At 40.2% G+C, this 26,179-nt stretch overlaps 3 protein-coding genes across 3 annotated transcripts; 1 reads left to right on the top strand and 2 right to left on the bottom strand.

Annotated features, from left to right (window-relative positions):
- Positions 1-1,491: 1,491 nt before the first annotated feature.
- On the bottom strand, positions 1,492-4,288 carry LOC119736933 (lactadherin-like). The gene is made up of 4 exons (XM_038210971.1): positions 4,047-4,288; positions 3,321-3,462; positions 2,367-2,529; positions 1,492-2,185 (listed from the first exon to the last, which is right to left on the bottom strand). The coding sequence occupies exons 1-4, from the start codon at positions 4,177-4,179 to the stop codon at positions 2,030-2,032; spliced, it is 594 nt and encodes a 197-aa protein (XP_038066899.1). The 5' UTR covers positions 4,180-4,288; the 3' UTR covers positions 1,492-2,029.
- Positions 4,289-6,419: 2,131 nt separating this feature from the next.
- On the top strand, positions 6,420-8,627 carry LOC119736925 (branched-chain-amino-acid aminotransferase-like protein 1). The gene has a single exon (XM_038210952.1). The coding sequence runs from the start codon at positions 6,739-6,741 to the stop codon at positions 7,639-7,641; it is 903 nt and encodes a 300-aa protein (XP_038066880.1). The 5' UTR covers positions 6,420-6,738; the 3' UTR covers positions 7,642-8,627.
- A 2,332-nt stretch (positions 8,628-10,959) lies between these two features.
- Positions 10,960-23,536, bottom strand: LOC119736714 (angiopoietin-1 receptor-like). Its single transcript, XM_038210727.1, has 18 exons — positions 23,239-23,536; positions 22,414-22,698; positions 21,760-21,894; positions 20,749-20,898; positions 20,076-20,207; positions 19,475-19,609; positions 18,239-18,388; positions 17,756-18,098; positions 16,848-17,025; positions 16,299-16,560; positions 15,771-15,881; positions 15,401-15,567; positions 14,969-15,082; positions 14,618-14,688; positions 13,175-13,215; positions 12,812-12,908; positions 11,898-12,003; positions 10,960-11,758 (listed from the first exon to the last, which is right to left on the bottom strand). Exons 1-18 carry the CDS (start codon positions 23,534-23,536, stop codon positions 11,684-11,686), a joined length of 2,850 nt encoding a protein of 949 aa, XP_038066655.1. The 3' UTR covers positions 10,960-11,683.
- Positions 23,537-26,179: the final 2,643 nt, after the last annotated feature.

Consider the following 26,179-nt stretch of genomic DNA (forward strand, 5'->3'; position numbering starts at 1 on the left):
TTGACAGCGTCAGTGTGGCCACTGACCAATCCCGGCACGCTATCAATTCTACCACGGAGGCCCGCAATATCACCGAGAGCTATTGTTCAGACAATCCGTCATGGAACAATTGCTTTGTACAATATCTAATCGCAAGGTTTTTGCCATTTGAGGTTGTACTCAAAACTAATCACTATGTACGGACGGACACCCACGTTTGTTTATGGTGTAAATCGAGGATTTGCTAGTGTTCCTTTTTCACTATTCCTTTGTTTATACTTTTTTGCCCCAAGTCTAAAACGATCCTGGATCCGGGCCTGAACCTGTAATAAGAATTGAAATAGAAGACATCAAATGCACGATCATGATTTTATTTCACATTGTCACTTTTTAAACCATTTGCGAAATTCCTACAAATATTTTAGACAATATAACAGGCTACAGCCAGGAAAATTATTTAGATTATATTAAGGTCCACTAGTCCAATAAAGGTCAACTTATACTCAACCAGCACTCATCATGATACAGAAGTTCATGTTTGCATGAAATCAAAATAATTTAAGAAATGTTACCGAACCAACATACCGTTGGGACCCGACCTAACTTCGCTGGTCCCAGAGGGCCTGCCCACAACCCCCACAGTACCCATCTCACTGACTGATTGACTGACTGACTCCCCCACGGACTGACTTCCCAGCTAACTGACTCCCCGACTGACTGACTCCCCCCACCAAGTTCTTTCTACTGACTACTGACCGACCGACCGACCGACCGACCGACCGATCGACTGACCGACTGACTGACCGACTGACTGACTCCCCGACTGACTGACTCCTCCCCGACTGACTGACTACTGACTACTGACCGACCGACCGACCGACCGACCGACCGACCGATCGACTGACCCCCATAAAAATCATATACTCGCCAAGACCGCTTAGGGCCCTGTCACACTTCTGCGTATCCTAATTCCTTATGAGTTGCGCATTGACTTTCTTTCATACGCAGTCGTACGCACAATACGCACCTCATATGCATCTCTATCGTTTTATGTAAGTTTTATGTACGCAGGCATACGCATGGTACGGCCCAGTACGCTGGATAGTTTTGGGCATGCACAAAACTACGCTGCGTACGCTGTTACGCAGGTCATAAGTTATAAATACGCAGCGCATCGGTCCCGCATCGGTCGAGCGCGGTACGAGTACGCTATGTGTTCGTGAGGGATAAGCCGTTCATATGCGGCAATACGCTGACCTCCTATATTGGACGTATACATAACGACGTATTGCACGAATTAGTACCGCTCGTCCTGCGAGCGGGCAGCGCATTGTACTTATTCGTAACTTATGAGAAACTCACAGATGGCGAACTTGCGCACTGCATACGCAACTCATACGCATCTCATACGCATTGGATGCGCTGAATTCGTTACTTGTTCGCTAGATGTGCGTCGCACATATGTCAAAGTAATCAAAAAATTTCGACGTTTTTGATCGTACGGCTGCGTATTGAAAATTGTTGATAAGGAACTCATAAGGAATTGGGATACGCAAAAGTGTGACAGGGGCTTCAGATCGAATTCGTATGGGACCAACTTAATAAAGGCTTGCCTTCCTCTTGTTACAACGATTTGTGATAGCGATTTGTATTTCTTTAAGAATAAATGCACTGAATTCGACACACGCAATCGCATTTAACATTTCACACAATCTAGTTAAGTGCTGAGTTCTCTTTCAGCCACAAGGTTCATTGGACTCCAGCTTTTCGATAATTAAGCTGAAGGTCGATCGCTTCATCGAACGTAGTAGAGCCACTTACTAGGAAATTAAGCGACCAATTCTCTATCACAAAACTCACCGGTGTTATACTTCAAAATAAACAACTTGGAGTTTCACTCTTGGCCAGTCAAAGAATCATTTCAAAACTACTTTAATTATGAACTTTACTTTCTCCCCAATTTATTCCATTTCTTTCTTTTCAACAACACACTTTCAAACATAAGAACAAACAAATAGTGAGTCATCAACCATCCTTTCAATGTTATAAATTATGCATCTATCGGACAACCAATCACCTCAAACCGAAGCCCAGGCATTACATGTACTGCAGTAATCACAATGCGGACAGCATGCGCATTGACGTGCGGGTCGAAGTCATGAGTACGTGGGGTAGAAGCAGTGTAAGGGTCCCCGCCATCAAACAACTGAAAAGAATAACAGAAAACAGAAGGAATTAGTGTGAATAACTAAATCGTAAGAGTAAATGAAGCTAGGCGATGGATATTTAGCCAAACTGCACTGTTAACATGACTAAAATGAGCACTCGTGCTCCAACAGCTTGAAATTTAAATTGTCCACTGACTTTGAGCCTGTTTCAAGCCCTACCTTGATACTGCCATTGCTCTCAGTGACGTACACCAGCCTAGATGACGACGGGGGCTTGTACGACACCTTAAAGGTATTCACAAAAAATACCGCTTTGCCTTGTGTGATGACACCAGCAACTTCGGTAGATTGGAGAAGACTCACCTCAATCCAAGCGCCGGGGCTATCGTGAGCATACACAAAAGGAGACAAATTAAAAGAGGAGAAGGCTTTTCTCCGCAATACTCGCTACTAAACTTTGGTATTCACGTGAAATGTGTGCCCAATAGTTCACCGTTGGTGCAGCTGAGTGTATACGTTTTTCCTGTTTTGTCAAAATTTGTATTATCCACAGGGTGGGTACAGTTACAAACCTCCTTAATATTTTGAAAAATCCTGTTGCTTCAAACAAACACAAATGCAATCAAACATTCCCTAATGTTTCAAGTCAGATTAACAAACACACTTCAGTAAAATAGGGCAGCAATGATTATGCCTGCATAAAAAGTCTGGCCAGTGGAGCTTCTATGATTTGGAGGGGGGGGGGCTCACAAGGTTTTTTTTTCTTTTCAAATCGTTTAGAAGTTAAAATGTTTTCAATTTTTTTCCCACAATTGTTGGCTGTAGAATTTTTTTTTCTTGGGGGGGGGGGACACCTATTTTGACGTGGTGGCGCCACTTACACCCCTATCATACTACTCGAAAAAATATCACATATCATATCAAAGTCAAATCGTGGGACTAAAATAAAGTTACACACAAAAAAGCGCCATTGAGTCTGGTGCCATTCCTTTCAACAGTTAACAATCAATAAAATACATTTATTCAAGGAACTCGACAAAAATTTCCAACTCGTGCATCAAGGCCCATGCTTTGTCCATATGGGGTTCCATAAGCAGACGGGATATCTGAATGTGACTCGCCAAGAGGCTTTAGTTTATCTACTGATTATACAGGTCAATTAGAAGCACCTACCCAGAAGCTGGGCTCCAAAACGACGGGCCATTCAGACGTGCCTTGGAAGGAGGGCGATTCCTGGCATTCGATGATGCCTGGATATTTTCATCGGGGATGTCGCCGTCTTCAAGTCCCAGCTTCTCAGGAGAGTCACAGGGATCTGCCGTTGAATAAAACTGCTAATGATTCTGTTTCTGCATCTCCTTGCATGGTATCAATTTTCCAAGTTGGTGTCATGTACTTTCGGGCGAGCGATTGCCAACATTAAGAGTTTAAGATTGTCTAGTGACTAAAGGTAAGGGTCTCAGGAAATCTATATCTTTCATCTACGGTAGATATTTTCATTGAATAAAGGCAGATCCATGCACAAATAAAATTTGAGATTTGCAGGAAAAAATATCACGAAGTGACACATTGCTTCATCGGCAAGATCAATTCGCTAATCTGATTGATTCACCACGCGCAAGATTTGGATTTGGATAGCAATAACTTGGCATTACGTCTTTGGCCGCCCTTTAATAGACTTATCTACATCAGTGTCACCCTCGTGTTTGCTAAGAATTGCTCCACGCTGACAATTAAACAATGAGACCCATTCCGTACAGTAGGCACGCCTTGAAGACGATAAGCTACCATCACATTTTTTATTGACAGTGAGTGGACTTTTACTGGTTGTACCAAAAGCACGAAGCCGAACTAGCCGCGGCAGATGAGCTAGTTCAAGTTGATAGAGCTTTACATTACCTTTCTTTTGAAGATTAAAATCTTTGGTCACCAAGGCGTCCGTTTTTAGTTCTGGGAGCACCGAAGCGTCGTTTTCAACCACCAGGAACCCAACCGCCAGCATTATTAGCAGACAGGCGGCAATGGAAGACATGATGACAATCGGCAGAGGTGGACCAAAAACTATCAAATGCGATCGAACTCCGGATGAAATTCAATAAATCAGCCGTGTTTTAGCGTAATTTTAGTTCGTGATGTCGCAACGCTCGTCACAGCAATTCTGCGTCCGTCCCTCGTTAGCAAGCGCTTATATTGGGCTCCGTGGATGGCTCGGAATCGCGTGATAAGGTCATAACAAATAATAGATTATCCAAGGATAGATCGGCTATAAACTTACCGACAATATGGAGACAAAACATCTGTTGGTATTCTTTCGTTGTTGTGTTGCCAATCAAATTGTTTACGACTAATTTCAGCTGAAATAAACGAAGACCAGTGGTAAGGCATAGTTCAAGTTTATCCTCCCTGGCGGTCGACGTTTTTCCGTCAAATACTATTTTTTTTAACAGTTTATCAAAAATCTGAAAAGCGATCCACATCCACAAGTGTTAGCTGACTGAAAATGTCCCAAAAATCAGGCACGTCTGGGTTAATAAATGTAAATTCCCTGAAGTATCACATTTAAATGTCAAGTAGATGATTCTTACATTTTAATATTTTGCTCAATATAATATATCACTTAACTATGACAAAGAATTATCATAGGCCTAATGCTTAAGAAATGCCCCCAAACAGAGGCGTAACTGTTGTCCCATTTATGCAAGGTATGTATGTCTATTTTCGGAGAGATGCACTAAGGGTTTGGTAACACTTTCAGACAAAACTGGCTTGTTGGCCTTACCCAAGATGAGGTTGGTATGCGGGGCGACACCGTGCTTCTATTTCAAGCCACCTCCTCCTCTGCTCAACCAGAAATTAATGACCTCCTGAATACCGCTCAAGGGTAGTTATTAGTTAAGCTTTTTTTTACAAAATTAATGATCCTAAAAAACATCATTCCATTTTCTGGGGGTTTGAGGTTCATTGAGCAGTTGCATACAGTTTCTCCGCAACCTAGGCAAGATATTATATCCAAGAATACACAAGCTCAGAGCAGAAACAAAATATGCATAAGTAGATAATAAAAAAAGAAAAGGCTACTTAAAAATAAAATCAACGTGGATGGCCGCGACCCTGGTTTTTATGCAACATCTGCTCGTTTATTTATAGGGTTTTTCTTGCCTCTGCGGGATGGCATTTTGTTCGGCATCAATATTGCTGAGTATTTGTTTTGAACAAAAAGAGATGCAGTGGAAACTGAATTGGTATATCTTCAATGTAAATTATTATTATTTTTTTAAATCATAACAGTGAGGGTTAATGTAGCATTTTAATTACAATTAACCAATATTGATTTATGGGCAGAATTTAGCCTGTGATTAATGCGTTAGCCCTTTGTTTTTTTTTTGTTTATAAAATCCGGTACTAAAATATGCTTGTTCCCGACAATAATTTCTTTCAGTCGGCATTAAGAACCTCAGTTTTCAAAGCAAACATCAAATCAATAAACAGAACAAGGCAATGATGTCGCAAGAGGAGGGATGTCGTCCCCTATTCATAGTCCCCCGGCAAATCGTGTCTAAGGGCAACTATGCCGAAACGAAGAGCGCCACCTATTGACATGATTGTATCCAAGGTCGTCTGTTTTTAACAGCGCCGTCAATAGTCAGATGGTGTCTCCGTCTACTCCACCCACCCACGACACCCACAAAAAATGTCGGGCCGGCGACCAGTACCGAGGGTCCGTCGCCAGGCACGAGGCCGTTGTCTGAACCGACTTGCAGAAGCAAAACCTATGAAACCTTCGTTGTACATTGCCTCACGTGAGACTGAAAGTTGCTACGAAAAGAAGACATACACATTGACGTAGCCATCTGGGTTGGGGTGGGGTTAAGGGGGGTATTTAACCCCCCCCCCTCCCAATATTTTGTAAAGACAGCCCTTTTTTTATTCAAGTGCCCTTTTTCGCAAGTGATTACCCCCCCCCCATATTTTTTTAAAGAGTGCCTTTTTAACGAGTGCTCTTTTAAAAAAAAAAAAAAAAAAAAAAAGTGCCCTTTAAAAATAAAATGATGTTTTTTTTTTAACTAGCGGCTGTAACGAGTGCCTTTTGGGGAATTTCGTGCGTGTGCCTCCCTGAAAACATCATACATTGTCCCATAGTGTGTATGATCGTCCACTTTGAACATCGCCCTCATTGTAAGATGGCACGATCCCCCTCCCGCAAACCCCAACAACTTGAGCAACAAAACACGAAGGCCGTTGGCGTCATACCACTTGCCAGTGAGTTGGTGACAAAGAAAACAGTAGAATGTAAATAATGATGGCGATGTCGTTAACCGGGTTAATAATACCAATACGGTTCTGAAAACGTTATACAGCTGCTCTTGTACTTGTACGCGACAGCCGTGACAGGTATAACAATTCGTTACGGTTCTTGGAGTTTGGAGTTTGGAGTTTGAAGCTTGGAGTCTTTTATTACAAAAGATTAGAAGATATGTCTGTCTAACCTGTTTATAATGTGCACACCCCCACGAGGCTCGTGCAAAAACCTTTGTTGATTCAGATGATAACTTGTTAACCATACAATGAAAAGGGGCAGCATAAAAACAAGATGGCAGACGAGCCCAATCGTGTGTTTCTGTGGAGCATCCCTCGTTCGGTCTCCACGGCCATTGTTAAGTGTCTGAGTTACGTGGACGGCATCCAGATTGTAAACCACCTGTACGCCAGTGGGCACTACATGGGTGTTAATGGAGAACTTCCCGAACCAGATCCGAGCAACCCGACGGTGTGCCAGATCCTGGACGTTACAAGGAGACTGATTGATGAGGTACAACGGGACAAGGCATCCGGGATAGATTACACCTTGTTGTCCTACCAGTGGATTCGGGATGAGGTCTTGGAAGCATCTTACCCCAACAAGAAGCTCCTTCTGTGTCGAGACCAAGCCCAGTACCTGCATGGCAGATACGACATGTTGCCTAGGGGATTCAAGTACAGCTTCTTAATCCGTCATCCCATCAGAGTCTTCCGATCTTACAAGACGTATCTCGCCAACATGTGGGGTTGTGAGTTTCCTGACATGCGGACCCTGCCTCCAATAGCATTTCCTCCCGGCTGTGGTTACAAGGAGCTCTTCGATTTGTTCGAGTATGTCGGGAAGAACATCGACCCCTCGCCGGTCATACTGGACGCCGACGATCTGCTACAAGACCCGGCGGGAATATTGTCGACCTACTGCTCCAAGATGGGAATACCGTACTCCGACAAGCTGCTGTCCTGGCAAGCCGATGGTGATAACATCACCAAAACTTGGATAATGTCAAATTCAATCGGAGCATCCAACAGGATGCAGGGCTACTACTACAAGCGAGCATTTGAGAGCGTGGGATTCGTGAAGACTTCCCCGCTACCTGATCTGGCGAGTCTACCGGATGATGTCCAGGCGTGCGTTGAGTACAGCCTGGATTACTACGAAAGACTGCATCGTGAAAGAATTAAACCTGGGATTTAAGCTTCAAGGTCTTAATATTAGTTGATCAGAAAATTAGCTATGCTCCAAAAGTCTAAAACAGCAGATGCATGACTTAAGCAGCATAATTAACTGATTGTTCTCCCGTTTGAATGAGTTTAATGCTTTATGGTATTTGAGTAATTGGTAGAATTTTCATTTTCATTTATGTTTAACTATTTGGCTTAAATATATCGCGTAGAATGCTCGAAGGTTCTTGGATGGGAGTGCCGAAGTTCCTACGATAGACCGGTTTTGGATCATCTTGTTGACAGCGCCCGCTACATACTAGTGGCAGGCTGAATCAAGGGAAAGGATGAATCAAGAGAAAGTCCAAATCCAGCGTGGACCAAGACGTGCATGTTTAACGGACTATTTATTGGTTTACCGAAAAGTGTACTTTACTTTCTACTTCCATTATCTTTTCATCTCACAGAGTATTAAGAAAAAGTCGTTTAAAATTTGATGTGTGAAGAAAAATGGTATTAATTTGCAATCATTTTTTTGAGTACATTGCTCAAATAGTTTGCTGCATCATACTTAACACTTTCGACCCAAAAATAAATAAGTAAGTAACAAAATAAATATAAACCCAGTGCTACAAAAATCTTTAAATTTGCTTATGTACCAATTGTTTTGTGGTGCTTTTTTTGGGGGGGGGTAAAGATGTCTTGAACTTAAAAAAAAAAAAAAACATACTTCCGAGCGTAGCATCGTTTCACAGTAAAAAATGCATTCTCTCCAATGTGCCAAATCTATCACATGGAATTGAAATCAAATTATGATTAGTGTATTTCAAACCAGACATATTTTTGCAACCAGCCCCTTTAGTCCACACAATGGTTGAACCATGGTTGAACTCGCCCATTGTTCACGCCTGGCATAATCCACATCCAGCCCACACACCGGTAAATACATGGTGTCGAATACAATGTGCACAAAGGTTGTTCGCGGGTTCAGTACAGAAATGGTGGTCTCACAAATCCTACCGTGACCTTTCTGCGCTTGGTTGGCAAACTGCATTTTTGCCAACTACGGCCTGCAAAACTATGGAAGGTCCAACACTGCAAAAATGAAGTAGAGTTATTACAGATCACCAAAATGTTATTTGATACTTGAAAATACAACATTTTCAACACAGCTACAAAATAATTCCTACACATGCCTTTTTACTATGTGTTGACGGCGTTATGATGAATTTTTTGGAAAAATATGTTGCCAACTACGGCTTCAATTTATGCGCTTACGGCAGCCCATACAAAATGTCGCCAATGTTTACAATCAAAAGAGAGGCCTCCATGTGATGTGGTAGCAGACACGACAAGGTTAGAGGGATGTGATTTCCATCGTCAGGTTTCCCAAATTCAATCTTAAAGCTTACAAACATTGTCAGACGTAGCAAAAAGTATAATACATGTATTCTTTGAACAAACTTTAAAACAAGTTGACGCCCACTTTGATCGGGGCTTTGGATGTGGCTTTGATGTGTCTCCTTCTATCCTCACACCCCTCAGTGTGGAATGGACAGTCCCAACCAGGGATCTCACAAAATATCCGAGTTGCTGTCGGATTATATGCATGGTTGGATATTTCTTCCCCTATGATACATAACTTCCTCTCAGATCTGGTGGTTTGGTAAACTTTTTTACATAACAAATGCAGATGTAATATTTTTTTGTAAGGTCGGAATTGTGAGACGTTCCCCGATTAAAAGTTGGTCCGTTGTCGCACTTTAACCTTCTTCGCATCTGTACAGATTACAATCTGTAATAGCATTCAGACACAGCGTTGCCGGCTATAAAAGCAACAGACTGTTTCCTAATTTCATTAATGATGCTCGATGTCCAATATGCTCGGTGCGATGTGTGTAAGTCTTATAATTATTCTGAACTCAGAGCTTAGTGGCGAGATGGATTGCAGAAAATCCGACGGCCAATTTTCGGGTTCGTTGAAATCAGAATGAAATCAAATGACTCGGAAAACTTTTATCTCCTAAAAGCGCCATGCAGCTTTTTATTATACTACAGAACTGAACAGAAACCAGTACAATATGCAAAGAAAATGTGTTCTTGCACCGTCTGTTACGAGTGTTTGCACGCATTATATATCTCTGCAAATATAGCTTTGAATATAAAGGCAATCGCACTACTATCAATAAAGCTATACCCACACCGCGAAAATGAACGACAGTTTTCTAATGTTAATAATAATTATAATAATAAAAACTATTATACCGCCTTCCATTTATGAAATCCACCAAAATTGTAAACGAAAGATAAAACGTAAGTGTTTCAATATGTACATATCAAAATGTATATCAAAATAAAACCAAGTCTTTACTAATAATGATCATAATAGTCTAATGTACACCATACATAAAACTATGAAAACAGAAAAAAAAACCTTAATTGATCAATTACTAAAAAGATGAACAATTAACACAATAATCATTATAACACAAACAAAACGAAATGACCAAATACATTGTAAAAAAAAGGCCAAACACGATTTCCAAAACCGGATAAATCAAATGTTAAATCATGCTTAAGCCCTACAAGCCATTCAAAATGTTCAATTTAAAAAAAAAAAAAAAGATTAACCCACAGAACCCGAATTTTAATCTTGAAATATTGAATTTTCATTCAATAAAAAACATAACAAATGTCCAGTTCGGTGACGGCGGAGTTCAGCTGCTGTCCGTATACGGTACCTTACCAGCAACAACACGGCCCATATTCCCGTACGTAGGAAATCCACCTGGAACTTGAACCACTAATAATAGAGAGTCCAGTGGCTTTGGCCGTATATGTCTTCCAGGACCGTTGACATAGTGTTTATATCTTAATCTGACACTGGCTGAAATGAGTGTAATTTGTTTTCAAATACTAAACATGATTTCAAATAATTTTTAATATAATGGTCACAGTAATGTGTGCTTTTAATTTTATCTATTCAAGTTCAAATTAGAGTACAAAGAAGACTTGACTTGAATCCAAAACGTATGGATAAAACATGTCTGAATTTAAAAGTTTAACTATGTACAAATCAATTATTAAGTTCGTGGGCAATACCATGTGAAAAGATATCTCTTCTTGGAAGAAGTGTGGTTCTGAAAAGAACCGGTTGGTTGAGTGTAGAGCTCGACGTTTCGGACAATTTGCGCTGTCCGTCCTCAACTCAGTGCACTCAATCTTCTAAGGACAAACGGGGCACACTGTCCGAAACGTCGAGTTCTACACTCAACCAACCGGTTCTTTTCAGAACCACACTTCTTCAGAGAAGAGATATCTTTCCACATGGTGTTACCCGCAAACTTTATGATTTATGTCATCCGCCATGCTAAGCTTCAAGTCATATATATGTTAAATTGGTAATTATTTCTACAAGTATTGTTCGAGAAGTTCCCGAAGTAATCTTTAACATTTTGTACACTTCAAAATGTATTAATGTTACTCTGAACTAAAAATGTATTCACAAGCATCTTACAAACTTTTTCAAAATTTTAATTGTCCAAACTTTCAACTTCAACATAATACCACCACCTAAACATATTCCAATGCTCACTTAAACATGTATAACAACTAACTAATTGTATGCAAAGTTAATACAACAAGCTACAATATATGTTCTCTGAGTAAATTATCATAACTTGCTACAAAAGCTATGTGGCCTTTGAAAAATCTGCATTTTGGTAAATGTTGTGACACCTGTTATTATAACACAAACAAGACTAGCGATTTAATTTCCTGGGCCTTTAGTTTACTTTTTCAAAAAAAAAGAAGAAGAAAAAAGGCAAACATTACTAGTTAATTGAGTGTACTCTAGATCTATTTCTAAAATCTTGACATTCACAAAAAATGCAGTGTTTTCACAGATCACATTACAGCAAATTATACAGGCGTTAGCGATGCGCTTTAACATGTTAGCTCTTTCAACACATACTGCAGCTAATTATAACATCCACATAACATGGTTCTTGCGAAAGAGTCTTTGATGATTTAGGCATATTTTCAGATCTCTCTCTCCTCTACCTTCACATTTCATCCTAGTTGTCATCCTGATCGGGTCGGATGTTCAAGTAATGCTGGGACTCGGACTTGGGAAGCATCTGTATGTATCTCTGCGAACGCAAATGTTTAAATAAAGCCAAGTTTACGTTGGTTCTTCTATATTTCAGTTTTAATGAACAAGAGATCTGCAGTGTCACAAAAGAACTACTTACAAAAAAACCGATTATATTTCATTCTTATTTCACGCACCTGCTGTTTGTGGCTGTGAGCCATCGTGCCGAGGACTGAAGCCAGTCTCTTGAACGGAGGTCTGTCTTTCGGATCCTCCTTCCAGCACTGCAACATCAGTTCGTACCTGTAGAATTAAACTCAACAAATTTACGATTCTATCAGAGAGACCTTGTCAGGGCGGGGGGGGGGGGGGGAACGAGGGGATGGGAGACGTACCTGCGAAGAGGAGGGGGTGGGTAGCAGTCATTTGCTGTGCAATACATGGGAGAGTGGTTAGCCCTCCCCCACCCCACCCCACCCCATTCCCCTAGATCGGCCACTGTTGTGAACTATAAATATCGCATACCATTTAATAAAGGCCTTGAAAGCCTCATTCAAAATTATTAACTGTGTTCCATTGGTGGCAGAATATTCGGCCTTACCTCAGTTGCTTACTAAAAATATAGCACATTGAAACATGAACTTTGGATTCATGATGGCCAAAAACTCAAACTTTGAAATCTTCGTCATACGTACACATTTTGTTATGAATGCTTTCAAGATACTTCTGCTTTAAAAGTACGATATCCAAGATTTTTACTTCAAATAACCCAGTTGACCTTTCACATAGCAAACTTGCATGACCTGCACTAGGTTTAAATAGAAAAAATAATAAAACCTTCACTGTGCATAAGTTGGTTGCAGGTTCGTTTGTTTCCAAATCAATTCAGCATGAATAGAGCTCCTTTTTTAAGCAGTTAAACTTGCATCACTTGCACAAGGTTAAATAGAAAATATTATAAAACCTTCACTGTGGATAATTTGGTTGCAAGTTAATTGTTTCCAAATCAATTAAGCATGACAAGAGCTCTTTTTTTAAACAGTTTTCTCCAGAGCAGTTATACTTTTGTTGCTAAGGCGGTACATCAGCCCAATAGAGAATCTGTTCTTACATTTCGCTATCACAGTTGGATGGCTTAGGCATGCGATATCCATTTTCAAATCTGGTCGCCAAGCTAGCAGATGTGATGCCGGAGTACGGAGTCGCACCTGCAACAGTTTACAACATTAGAAAAATAGTCAATGTTTACGTAGCTGGGAGCACAATACTTCATATTTCCGTACACCTGGTTAAAGGTTCCCTCAATGTTGTTATGCACTTCAACGGATTTTATGAAAGAGTGAACAGCTAAATCATAAGCAAACATTCAAGCTTCATAACATTTCACAGCAAATTTTACCAAAAAAAATAAAAGTAAATATGTCTCTGAAATTATTGTTAACAAAGATTATTACTTTTATTCAAAGTAACTCACCCAGGGTTGCGATTTCCCAGAGGAGAATTCCGAAGGACCACCTGGCATTTTGAAGAAAGGAAGAAGACTATCCATTAGATGTATTTTTTTAAATTTATCTATTCTTTTTTACATCACCCCGTCGCAAAAAAAAATTCATCTCATGAAAAGTTTAACTGAAGCACCTGCTGCTACATGTACATCTGATTTGAATCAGCTAAGCGATCCCGCAAACTGGATGGTCGAGTGGTAGAACATCTGCACTAGAAAGCAGGAAGTCGTGGGTTCGAGTCCCAACCAAATATTTTTTTTTCAACTTTCACTCGGGAGGTAATTAAGTCTACGGTGTTTATACGTCGGTGAATGGGAAAAACCTAACACTGAGTTGGAAGAAAAATTATCCGAGTAAAATTCAGGGAAAAAATCTTATTTCTAAAGCAACTCTTCATGACGAGTAATGTATCAACATTAAACAATAATGAGAGTCTTGATCCGATTGCACTTATTACTAATTGACTTTTGAGACGCTCTGTGGCAGCTAACATACCAGTCTTTTTCAACGATGATTTTTTAGAGTGATTTTCTAACAAGTGCACATGCACCTTACACATTGTGCAACCAATTTGAGAAAGACTGCTGTGTTTGCACCCAAGCATCTGAAGTCTTCCATTCTGCAGATATCATACAAATAATGAATGTTTGTGAGTGCAATGGTACGAATAATTTCATGAGAGAGATGGAGTGTTCCATTCGACGAGGCAATGCCGAATGGAATGGAAAATTCCATCCGTCACTGATCTGTCTTCTGTAATGTTTCTTTCCATTGCACGAATTTGAAACATTCATTATTTTGTTTAACAACTCCTGAAACACAATTCTCGTCATCCGATTGGTCAGAGCCACAAAAGTGTGACCGCGCAATGAACTTCTATTTTTGCGGTGCGTCGGTTGGGATGAATAACTCAATGACGTTTGCTAGACGACGGACCGATGAGTAGAGAGGGATTTATTCAGGCGTTGTATGAATAAGCACATATGAATTTTGTGCCAACTGGTCATCCAGTGAAACTACATACATAGTGCATTGCCTAATGGTGATTCAGTGTAGTACAATGTACACATTTCACGTATTGTGCGTGGATTGCGAGGCGCGCTAAGCCAGGTGTCCTCCTCCACCGTGCACCAAATCATGCTCTTTGTGGGAAAAGTAGGCTCATTCCTACATCGAGTCCACGCCGTGACATGGCTATGCATCAAGCGTCAGTTCCTATCGGCCGTACTATACTAAAACACGTTCAGCGCGTGGACTTGTTTTTCATTTACTACATTAAACTGCATCAGTTGCATATTCTCCTTCATAGGTTCAGTAGTTTGGGAGTGGGCAACAGCGTGTTTTTTCCCCGCGAAATTTCGATTCAGAAGCTCGATCAATGTTGTGCAACATGATGGCTATGATATACTCACACGTCGCTCTTTGAGGTGTAGGTGTTGGTTTTCAGTGACTCAAAAGACAGCCAGCGTGGAGGAAGAGACACCTTGAGAGAAGCAGAAAAAAAGGTGGCACAATTGTTTTTGTCAGTTGTTTTTAAACATTTAAAATAATATCAGGTCGTCAAGTTCTTAACAGACCGTGGAATTGTTGGATGATATATTGTAGAAATTTTACATGTGATAAAAAGCTATAGCTTGTAATTTCAAGTGCTTCACTACACATGCGTGATAGTTAATGACATGTCGAACCTAAAGATACGACCACGGATGCGCTATACTGATGTTTGTGTCGCCATCGAAATCAATTAAGTCATTAGTGAGTACCTTGGATTTCTCGACTATGGCCTCCGCGCATCTTGCTTGTCCAAACCCAGATACCTTAGCAACCAGGTTGTCATCGAGGAGAATGTTTCGTGCAGCCAATTTACGATGGATAACCTGAGAAAAAAACCCCGCAAGTTAAGCAGCGAAGATTGTCGCCTGTATGACATTTAACTTTTAACAATTCTCCCGCTGTCTTCTTTTGTCTACACTCCCACCCCCTTATCCCAAACCAAAGAAGAAATAATAATAGCAAACAAATTTAAATGGAAAAATATTAGTGTTGGGTACCAACTTTTGGTTATATTTATATATAATTATGCGTACCTCTCCACTATATCATTATAAATAGACATTGTGACATTACAAAGAAGTATATTCAACACAAATCTTTCTTAATTAATTGATGAATTTGATATCATGACAGGAACTTACTCCAGATGCAGCAATGTGTTGCATTCCTTTGGCCACGCCCACAGCAAACTGAAGCAGTTTCACATCCGCCATAGACGAACGACTATCGTCCGCCGGGGATCGTGCATTTCTCAGGTAGGAACGCAGGTCACCATTTGGCTGGTACCCCAGGGCCACATACACAATACCTAGGGTTCAATTTAAACACGCTTTTAAACAAAATGTGTTCTTGTTTTAAAACATCACAAACGGATATATGCCTCACACACAACATGTGTTGCTTTGTTGACACCAATTGCATGTCAACGTTTCATCAAAAAGAACTGTATGCTGACATTATGTGTCCTATTTTTTAGCGGGAAAATATATTAGAATGTGTAGTGCATACGACCTTCATCGAAGCAAACGGCGAGAATGTTGACGATGTTAGGATGGGCTCCAATGTCGGATAGAGTTCGATATTCCTCCATGAATCTGTGCCTATCACCCGCTGACGAGTTCGCTAAGAAAAAGACAGGGTACACACTAAATAAGGGAATAAATGCATAATTGGGAGGTGTTAAACACTATGTTTAAGGCTGGTTGGAGACTGGAATGCTGATAATGACTCGAGGCGAAGACCGGCCAAATGACGGGCCAAAGTGAATGGGTACATTGTCTTAGGTATTTATGAATGTCAGGTGTAACAGTCGACAAAAATAGCTGTTTGACTATTAAAACCGTATGAAATGTATTATCTTATAGGAGTACAGGCTCCATGCATGATAATAGAGGGCGCTTTGCAACCTATCAGCAATATCGTAAGTAGCCGTTTCTGTTGCTCGCTCTCCATATTATTAGTAACTGGTTTTTTTTTTAAATGTAAATGAGGTTGTACTTGTGTTGCCTCTCCGTTTTAAGAATTGCTTGAGATACTCACACTTGAGTTGCTTGACTGCAGCTTTAGACTGCCCGTCATCTAAGATCACGGTGGCCATACGCACCTCCCCAAAGTGACCGGTGCCGATCACCTTGTAACCAATCGACAGCCGGCCAATTGGAATAATCAAGGACTCCGACCAAGGCTGAGCCACGTTCTCGTATGCCGAGCTGGCATCCTCGTTTCCCATGTCTTCATAGCCCTCCATGTGCACGGACATTCTTGCTGGTTCCTCTTTTGCTATTGGATTGTCATAGACTGTCTGTATGTAAAACATAACAAAAATTACTCCAACAGGTTCCATCTATCATATTTTTTTCTTAGTGTATTTCAATTCTTGATAATATCGACAAAAAATATTCGATAGCTAACTTTTAGGCACACTTTGTAGTAGAGAGAACCTCAAAAGTGTTTTTTTCTTCCCTTCTTAATTTGGAAATGATAGGCAGGTAAACAATTAAGTAAATCTACTGAGAAGCAAATCGGTGCCTTCTTTCACGGTAACATTTCATCGTTACAATCGACCCCAATTAGCTTAGAGGAATCGACCATCAAACTTACCATGTTCAGACCGCCACCCTCGGCCCGATTTTTGGAACTCAAACCTCTGCTGAGCCTTCGGAATCGCAGATAATCCACAACCACAGCGATCACAATCACCGCAACGAGGACACAGACGGCGACAATCAGACCAAGGTTGGATCCAGCAATTGTTGCCGAAGGGGAACTGTCCGAACTATCCGATTCCGCAGCTGTTGTGAATCACATCAATGTTTATTAACATTCAATGTATAAAGCAAGCAGATCAAGGAACCCGTTTCACGATTTCTTGGCAATGGCTGTCTGCCCGTTTTTATCTCCGCCGAGGAGGTTATGTTTTCATCGGCGTTGGTTTGCTTGTTTCGGTTGGTTGCTTGGTTGGTTGGTTTGTCTGCTAATAAGATAACTAAAAAATATATGGACGGATTGTCATGAAATGCTTTTAGAGATGGTCCTTGGTACAAGTGCAAATCGGTTAGAGTTTGGAAGTGATCCGTATCTGGGTCTGGATCCAGGGTTTTTGTTAAGGATTTTCAGTTTGCTTTTAACTTCACATTAACCCCTTGACGCCGGGATTATCATGCCTCACTTAACCGGTTTACACGCATTACTGCACAGCGGCCTTTGTCAGGTAGCAGCTGCATGGTCCACAGGCCGCATATAAACACGGTGTATTACGACTTAACAACATACCAGGACGGATTAGCGGAAGGCGACCAAAAATGCTATTTTTAATCAATTCAGAATACAATGTGTATGAGCAATCCTTCACATTTTAAATGTGCAATAAAATATGGAAGTCCAGTGTATATGCGAGTATTTCTTTGTGGTGTTCTGACAATATTGTGGGAACTGTTCAGCTTTGGGGCTCTTTTAGTGCTTTCTGGTTTTACCTATTTGTTTATCGTCCATTAAACATACTTTTGTTCATACCTTGAGGTTCAGTTCTGATTGTTGTGACAGGGCTCCTCGGGCCTTCCCCTCCTTCCCCCTCACGCACCGCGGCCACGCTGAAGTTATACACGGTCAATTGTTGCAGTGATTCGAAATTGAAGCTGAATGAGTTTGGAGGTTGGTAAATCGCCGAAATGTAGAAAGCCTGATTCTGAGAACTACTGGAGTAGACGGACTGGTAGATTTCATACCCGATGATAGGCCCATCTCCAGAGTCCATGGGATGAGAACCCCACGCCTTCCAGGTGACAACAGCTGAAGTGGATTTCACTCTTACCTCGGGGGGCTGGCTTAGAACAGGTAGAACTGAAACAAAATGTGACATTCGATGTGGAAAGATGGCGGCATCTATTTGATGGCAGCCATCTACCGTTTCTGAACAAAAAACAATCAACGCTGAAAAAAAATGTTGTCCTAGTAACTTGATGTATTCAGGCGATACTTACCAAACTTGCATATTCCAGTCTCATCCGTCTGAAACTGTTCGAGACACCGACCGCTTTGGCAGGATCCTGTGATACCATCACATGCTGCGTCATCCAGACAGTGACATTCCTTCCTGCAGTCTTCACCGAAGTAACCAGCCTCACATTGCCCTGCAGAATCAAAGCACAGATTAATCTCAACATGCAACTGACAACGATTTATTATCGTAATTATTTCCAAACAATAAAAGCCTTTGTTTTTGTTAGGATTGCTTGTTTTAATTATTTTCTTTTTTTCTTCTTATAATCAAATCACATACAGACTTCTGTACACGATTTTCCTCTACACTACTTTTATCATTTGTAAACATTGTGTCTTAACCACACTTGGCTTAAGGGAAGACCACAGCCCATAGACGGTCTGCGAAACGTGATGACGTCATCACAGGCCATGTGACGGCATCCTAAAGGTGCATATTTCAAAGCCCTATATCTAGAGAACTGTTAGTCCTATTGGGTTGAAATTTGGTATGAATGTAGACATGGACGTGTTATAGGTAATAATTGAAAAAAGTCACGATGACGACATCTTTGATTATGGTATATATCTAGAAAACTGTCAGTCCGATTTAGTCCCAACTTGGTAAAATGGTATACCAGGATGTTATTGGCAAAATTTGAGTTGACGTCATGATGACGTCAGCATGTGATTTATATGGATTTTTGAATTTTTGAATCTTAAAGCCGTATCTCATCAACAAAACATGCTATTATTCGAAATTGTTTTGTTAATAAGTTTGTGAGGTCATAGATATTTGCACAAAAATGTGACAAATGTGTGACGTGAGAAATTTTTTATGATTATTAATTTATTTTGTTGAATCTATTTTGTTTTTTATTTACTTAGTTATTTGTATGTTTTTAAACACATAAGCGAAGGTTTTTTTCGTCATGAACTTGTTGGGAAGCTAGATAATATAAATATGTAAACTACGACGTGACGTCACGATGACATCGATTAATTTATTGAAACAAATTAAATGAATTTAAAGTTATTATTATTGAATGAAATATTATTAAATATTTCTTAAATGTTTAATTTGCATTTTGCAAATGGATGAAAGAAACATAAACATTACAAATTGTCAAATTGCGAGAAGAAAAAAATCTATGTTCTGTTCATGGACCAGACATAGACCTCAAGTCTTTACTTGAATTCCAATCAATCTACAATGCAGAGGACATTTTTTGTCTTACTTGATACACAGGTGATTCCTGGGGCGCATCCCACGCTGCAGTATCCAGTGTCCTTGTCGCATGCTGCATCGCCTAGACAACGGCATTTACTCAGGCAGTTGAGACCATAATAACCAACGGGGCAAATATCTGGAACTATATGAGACAATTACAGCACTTATTTATAACGATAGATACTTTAGGGAAAATCACAATAACCACATCGTGACTGAGACCTAGATGCCGACACCCCCCGTGACCTCTTGGTCAAGATCCATAGAGGATGTTTTAGGAGGAAACTAACCAAGTACCAAGTACTTGCAAGGGCAATTATTTCGATGTTTAAGAGAAATCCTTAAGCTTCATTTCTTGGCTTTGACTTTGGATGTTTTTGTGAAATAGAGCTTGAGCCGGTGTTGTAGACTGCCGTGCCCCGTGGAAGTTGTATAAGAGAAAAGTATTGTATTTGGCAGAACAAATAATACACTTTAGTGGCAATGGGGAGTCTCACGAGAGCCATTTGTTATAAAAAAACGGCGATGATCCGAGATGATGGACGAGCGAATGTCTTTCAACCCCAAAGCCAGTTGTTCCCGATCTATGGGCTCTCTTTAAAACTTACTTTGACAATTTGTACCAGACCATCCTTCCGCGCAGCCAGCGTAGCTACACACTCCTGTATATCGGTAACAGTCATTGCTTGGACAGTGACACTCCTGAAGACATTCGGCACCGAAACGTCCGGAAGGACAAGCTAATCGAGATTGTTTGATGAACACACATACGTAGAAGACAAAAACATGCGATCATATTTTTCTCAAATCATTTCCCCGTAGTATTAAGTGGCTCTGTTAAAATATCGGTGTAATTATACAACTTTATTTTCTAACTGATGCTAATTGGAAATCGATGCAGATTGTATAATTAGACAAATACTGTGTAGAAGAAATCGAGAAGTGAGCGATGCACACTAGAAAGAAATTGCAAACGGTTTTTGTCTTTCATCAAAATCGTGTTAACTACAATAAGCTTGAACTGCGCTAAAATACAATAAACTGTACTTAACCAGGGTCGGCTTAATCAGGTAGGCACAAATATGTTTCTTTGAGATTGCTTATTTGACAGATAGCACTGAGTTCGCTTTCGGGATTTTGTTTCAAAATGTAAGTGACTTTACAACTCAACTAAAAAAAGACACGTTTTGGAACGCGTCCAGAGTAAGTTAGGAAAGCTTCGTTGTGAATTTTTTTACTGCTAATATATTTCTATAAAAGACCGTTTAAATGTATACGTACAATTACTGCATGCATAGCCACGATAACCAGTGACGCAGGTGATGCCGAAGGGGTCTGGTAAACCAAACTGAGCGTTACTACACGAGCCAATAAATGGATTACTGCCACATCTATACTCGCAATCCCAGCCAAAGTAACCTGTTGGGCAGGCTGTTGATAAAAAGTATTCGTCAGAATAATAAATCACAAACCCATTAAGTAAACAGTTTGCTACTTTATCAGCCAAGACTCTTTATAATGAGTGTATTGGAGAATATAGCATGGTTTCGTAGTTTTTGCAACACGACTCGAGTTAAGTGGCCAAGAATATCGAGAAAAGACACATTTATAGACTTCGTACCTTTAAATGGCTGGACTAAATTGAGTCGTTGCTCTGATTAGATTGTTTTGATTGACATAGGCGTCGCCCAAAAAAAATTCGGGTAGGGGAAAGGGCATTTCCCCCAAATCCTTGTACTTTCTTTAGCATATCCTCAATTTATCATTTTATCGAGGGTGGGCGGGGGACATTTGCCAACCCCACTCCCATTGACACCCTATCAGGCAGTGACATTACCTGTGAGGCAGTTAATTAGCATCATGAATCTCGGTGGCAATGCACTCTCCTGTTTTATCATCACACACCCCTCCATTGTAACACATATCACACACGCAGACAGAACCGAACCGACAGACAAACCAGACAGGCACTGAGCTTACCTGTGAGGCAGGTTGGTCCACTAAATCCTGGTTGGCAGATGCAATCTCCTGTCTTGTCATCACACACTGCAATTGTATTACAGATCACTAACCCACTCCGACAACCCTCCCGACATCCCGACTGACAGACGGACATTGATCTGGCAGTGACCTTACCTGTGGGGCAGTTTCACCCGCTGAATCCTGGTGGATAGATGAAATCTTCTGTTTTATCATCACACAGTGACACTTCTCCAATGTAGCACAGATCACACACCTAGCCCAACATACATACAGCCCCACCAACAGACAGTGGTCAGGCAACGAGCTTACCTGTGAGGCAGTTTGGTCCCATGAATCCTGGTGGGCAGATACAATCTCCTGTCTTATCATCACACACTCCTCCATTGTAGCACAGATCACAGACACCGTCACAGGTGGGAGGACCCCATTTACCTGCAACACAGCCTAAGGAAAGAACAACAACATATACATGTTATATACATGTTATAGTGGAACAGGATATCACTTTGAAAAAGTACGTTGTTACTACATGTACCAAGTTATTCATGTTGTATTGAAACAGTTTTGATGCGTGTGTTTCTATAATGAATTATTGTGAAATAAGTTACATCATAACAGAAACGAAATGATGCCTGGGGATTGGATGGGGTCCGTGGGTATGCGATGAAGGAGTGGTCGCCATGTATCAGCCCCAGTGTTTACATTTGCAACATCAAAATAAAGGATAACAAACATATTGGTTTCCTTTAGAAAACTGTGTGCAAGGGGCCGCGGAAACCCTTGGCGACTGGACACATTTTGGAACCTCGGTATTTCTCCTGTTATAAGTATGTCGACCTTTAATATGGTATGTCGACCTTTAATATGGACCTTTAATATTTCTTTTGAATTTGTCTTGACTTATTGAGTGACCTTTCCACGGTGTACATCAGATTTTATTCCGCACATTTGGGAGTTGCTTACCTCTTACGATGAGTCTTATCAGGGTGAACTTGTTATCACTGAGTGAATAACGAGAATCCACGACAGCATACACGTCTCCATGCTTGGCCTGGCTGGGAGGTATCGTTATTGTACTCATTCTATCGTAGTCAGTTAAATTGGTAACGACCCCATCCCTGATCCGACGCCATGACGCATAATATGTGGTGCTCGCGCGGTAACTTTGCACAGACAGAGTGACATTTTCCCCTTTGCTGATGGTCTTCGTCAGCAGTAATTCATTTCGACTGCCTGGATAATACCAACCTATAATGTAATTAAGAGAAATTTAAACGGTATTTTTTTTCATTCCACATTCCATGGGTAGGCCTTTCGTTAAAACTATGTTTCACTTTGCAATACTATATGTTTTCGATCAAGTCCAACCTAGGGGGCAACATTAATTTATAAAAAAAACGTTTCACAGCGTGCATTTTACATATTAGAGTTTTTCAGGTTTCAGATCCCCCCTTGGTTCATATACAGTTAGAAATACTACATGAATGCTACATGTCTTTAATATTTGTGGCAGGGTTCGTTTTGAATCATCAATTTGGACTCAGTCGATGACCATTATTGCCAAACATGAAAAAAGTATGCAAAACTGCATACATGCATTAATATAATAATTGCAATTATAAACCGAAATAGGGCTTATAGAACAGAAATTGATTTTGATCCCCAATAGCGTCCAAGATAATGGTAAGATATAAATATCGGCAGATATATTCCTTTCCATCCAGGGGCGAATAGAAAAACGGCAAATAAATGAGAACGTTTTGAAAAATCAATAGGCTATTAACTCACTGTAGTAGTTGAAGACACTGCTGTACACCCGCGTTGCCTGGTCTCCCTTTGATCCCTCGCAGTAATATAACCCTGTTGCATTGGCGTTGCTCTGAGGCAACTGCTTGTATTCTTGTTCCTCGTATTCTCCACTGATTGTACCATCTGAGAAGGAGGTGGATGACTCTATCCCAGCTCCTGGCAGATGTACGGGAAGCCTTCCAAAGCTCAAATCAGCATTTGTATCAGGACTGCTTCGGTAACAGACCAGACTAATTTGGCCAGATATCCCCGCTCGATAGAAGTAGCGTGTAACCATTGTCAGATGTAGAGAGTCATCTGCATACACCGAACAAAAATCACTTTTTAATGCTGATAAATGGGAGAAAAAAATCGTTTTTTTTGTCCGCTTTCAACATATTTCACTTAATAAGCACAGTAGTTTCGTTTTATGTTAAAAAAATACTCAGGAAGTCATCTTTTTTGTATTCAAAATTAAATAGAAAGCAAACAAATATCTTTCCTAAGGCTCTTTGCTCAAATCAGGGTAATGATAAACTGGTGACCAACATGCGCAGTATACAGTTCTGGATTGTGCACAATTTTGGATCTGGTCCAAGGTTTGCAATCCGGCGTAAATATGATTTAAAAGTAAATAAATGGATTCAGTAAGTCTAAATTGCTTCATAACAATTTTGCATTGTGTCTTTTACTGTTTTCTCTAAAACTACATTAATTTTTAAATGTGCGTACATTTTATTGCAAAACTATTTTACTAATATTCCGCAAATCATCGCGGGAAAGCAAAATGAAATCTGAATGGAAAAGAAAAGTAAACGGTACTTGCCATTAGCTTCACTGAAGACTAGCATAGAAGCCATCAATATAGCGAGCTGCATGATGCCTGTGCGATGTCCACGAACCCGGAAACAAGCGGTCATTTCTTTTGGAAAACACTTCGCCATTTTGTTCACTGAACGTTTTTGGTTTGACGTTTTTAAACTGTCCTCCAATCCTGGCTGAATATTAAGTAGGCCTATCAGTGACGAATGTATACTTCTTAGCAAGCGAGGATTACATACACGTCATAACTATATTAGATTCGGCAAAAATGTTTGGTACACAAGCTTGATATTTCCTTCTGAAATGAACCACACTATGTTGCGCACTCAGAATTCTACCACTCCCGAATATGAATATTCATCAGATTTTCACTCGTATGAGAAGCAACAAGGTACATTTAGCTGGTTTGCATAAAACAATTTGTTTATGAAAGAACGTTGAACAAACACATTCTAAGAGGAAGTTCAAAACCAAAGGGGAAAAAATATATTTGTAGTCAGTCAACCGTGCAGCATCCGACCAACTGTAACACACACTGTGAGATTACTGTGGGGGCATTCCATTCCAAATTGAAGGGGGATGCGAGGGTAAAAAGAGGCAAATTAAAAGCCACATTAAAAGCCCCCAAATTATTATGGATATCGACTTGTTTTACAAGTTTATCACAATCTAAACTGTAGCATTAGTTCGGCTACCTCTGAAATGGTCTTTACGCTTTAGGTCCGATTTGCGAAACCTGATGAGCAACACACCCCTCGAAGCACCCTATCCGTTTGCCATACAATCCCATTTGATTTCATGCTCGAGGTAAGCTTTAGAAAAAGCTATTTTGGTCGAAGGTTTATGAAACCTACATTTCTTTGCTAAATCCGTCATATAGAACTGTGCGCATTTAAAGTGGCACCTTGCATGGGTTGACTCGTTTCGGTTTTGAGGAAGGGCTATATGACAGGGATCTATCTACGAATACTAGACAAGTTCCGGCAAATTCAGTTCGGAAGTAATACACACGTCTCCGGTTCGAAATTCAGGGGGGAAGGACACCTTTTTTTATAAGAAGTATAAGCAAACCCCATTCTTAATATAGGGGTAGGACAATATTATCATTACAAATACACGCGACCTCCATTTTCTGAATTAAAGGATGCGGACAATTTTCACTTAGAAATAAACGCAACCACTCTTTCTAATTTTAGGAGGGCGGGCAATTTTATCATGTGAAATACAGGCGACCCCCTTTTTTATTTAGTAGGTCGGACATTCCCCCTTCCAGAATTTGGCGGTCAGGGAAAATCCTCGTTAGAAATACACGTGATCCCCTTTCCAAATTGAGGGGGTCGGCAACATCATCATTAAAAATACATAGTAGGAATAATACCCTTTCCAGAGTTTCGGAATCAGGGGAAAATCATACTTAGAAAAATACAGTTTTTCAAAATAAATGGCATTCATTAAAATAGCACCGCATCATTAGAAATATGCACAATCCAGCTTTTCAGAATTTACGAGTTCGGGAAAAGTATTCATAGAAAAACATGCGACCCTCTTTTCAGGATTAAGGGGATCGAGGAAATTATGATATGAAAAACGTGCGACCCTATTCAATATTTTAGGGGCGGACAATATCATTACAAATGTACACAACCTGTTCCCTTCAGAAATTATTAATGAAGCTTATCAGCTATGATTTTTGATTTAAAACATACGACGTGAGAAAACTTTTGAGGGGTCTACGAATTTGAAAGATTGTAATTTGAGCCGTTTTAAATAAAAAAAGACAATTTTTTTTTGAATTGAATATTTTCCATTTACAACCCCTAATGATTCAACTATGGCTAAACTTAGCCACTATTCATTGGTAGATCCCTGGCATAACCTGTATAAGGAATAAAGCTACATCCAGTTCTTGAACGCGGAAAATGTAAATACATAGCGCAGTATATAGTGTCTACAATAATTGTTAATTGGTTCAATAAAGAACTGAGTGTAGGTTTCTTGTGAAAGTTTTAATGTTTGACCACGATTTAAAACAGGTCGATGCCTATTTTGGTTCGGGGCTTTGGAGGTGGCTTTGATGTGTCTCTTTTTCCCCGAACATTCCTCTTCAATGAATGGAATG

This window comes from Patiria miniata, unplaced genomic scaffold, assembly GCF_015706575.1.
Source record: "Patiria miniata isolate m_02_andy unplaced genomic scaffold, ASM1570657v1 HiC_scaffold_3, whole genome shotgun sequence".
Lineage (NCBI taxonomy): Eukaryota > Metazoa > Echinodermata > Asteroidea > Valvatida > Asterinidae > Patiria > Patiria miniata.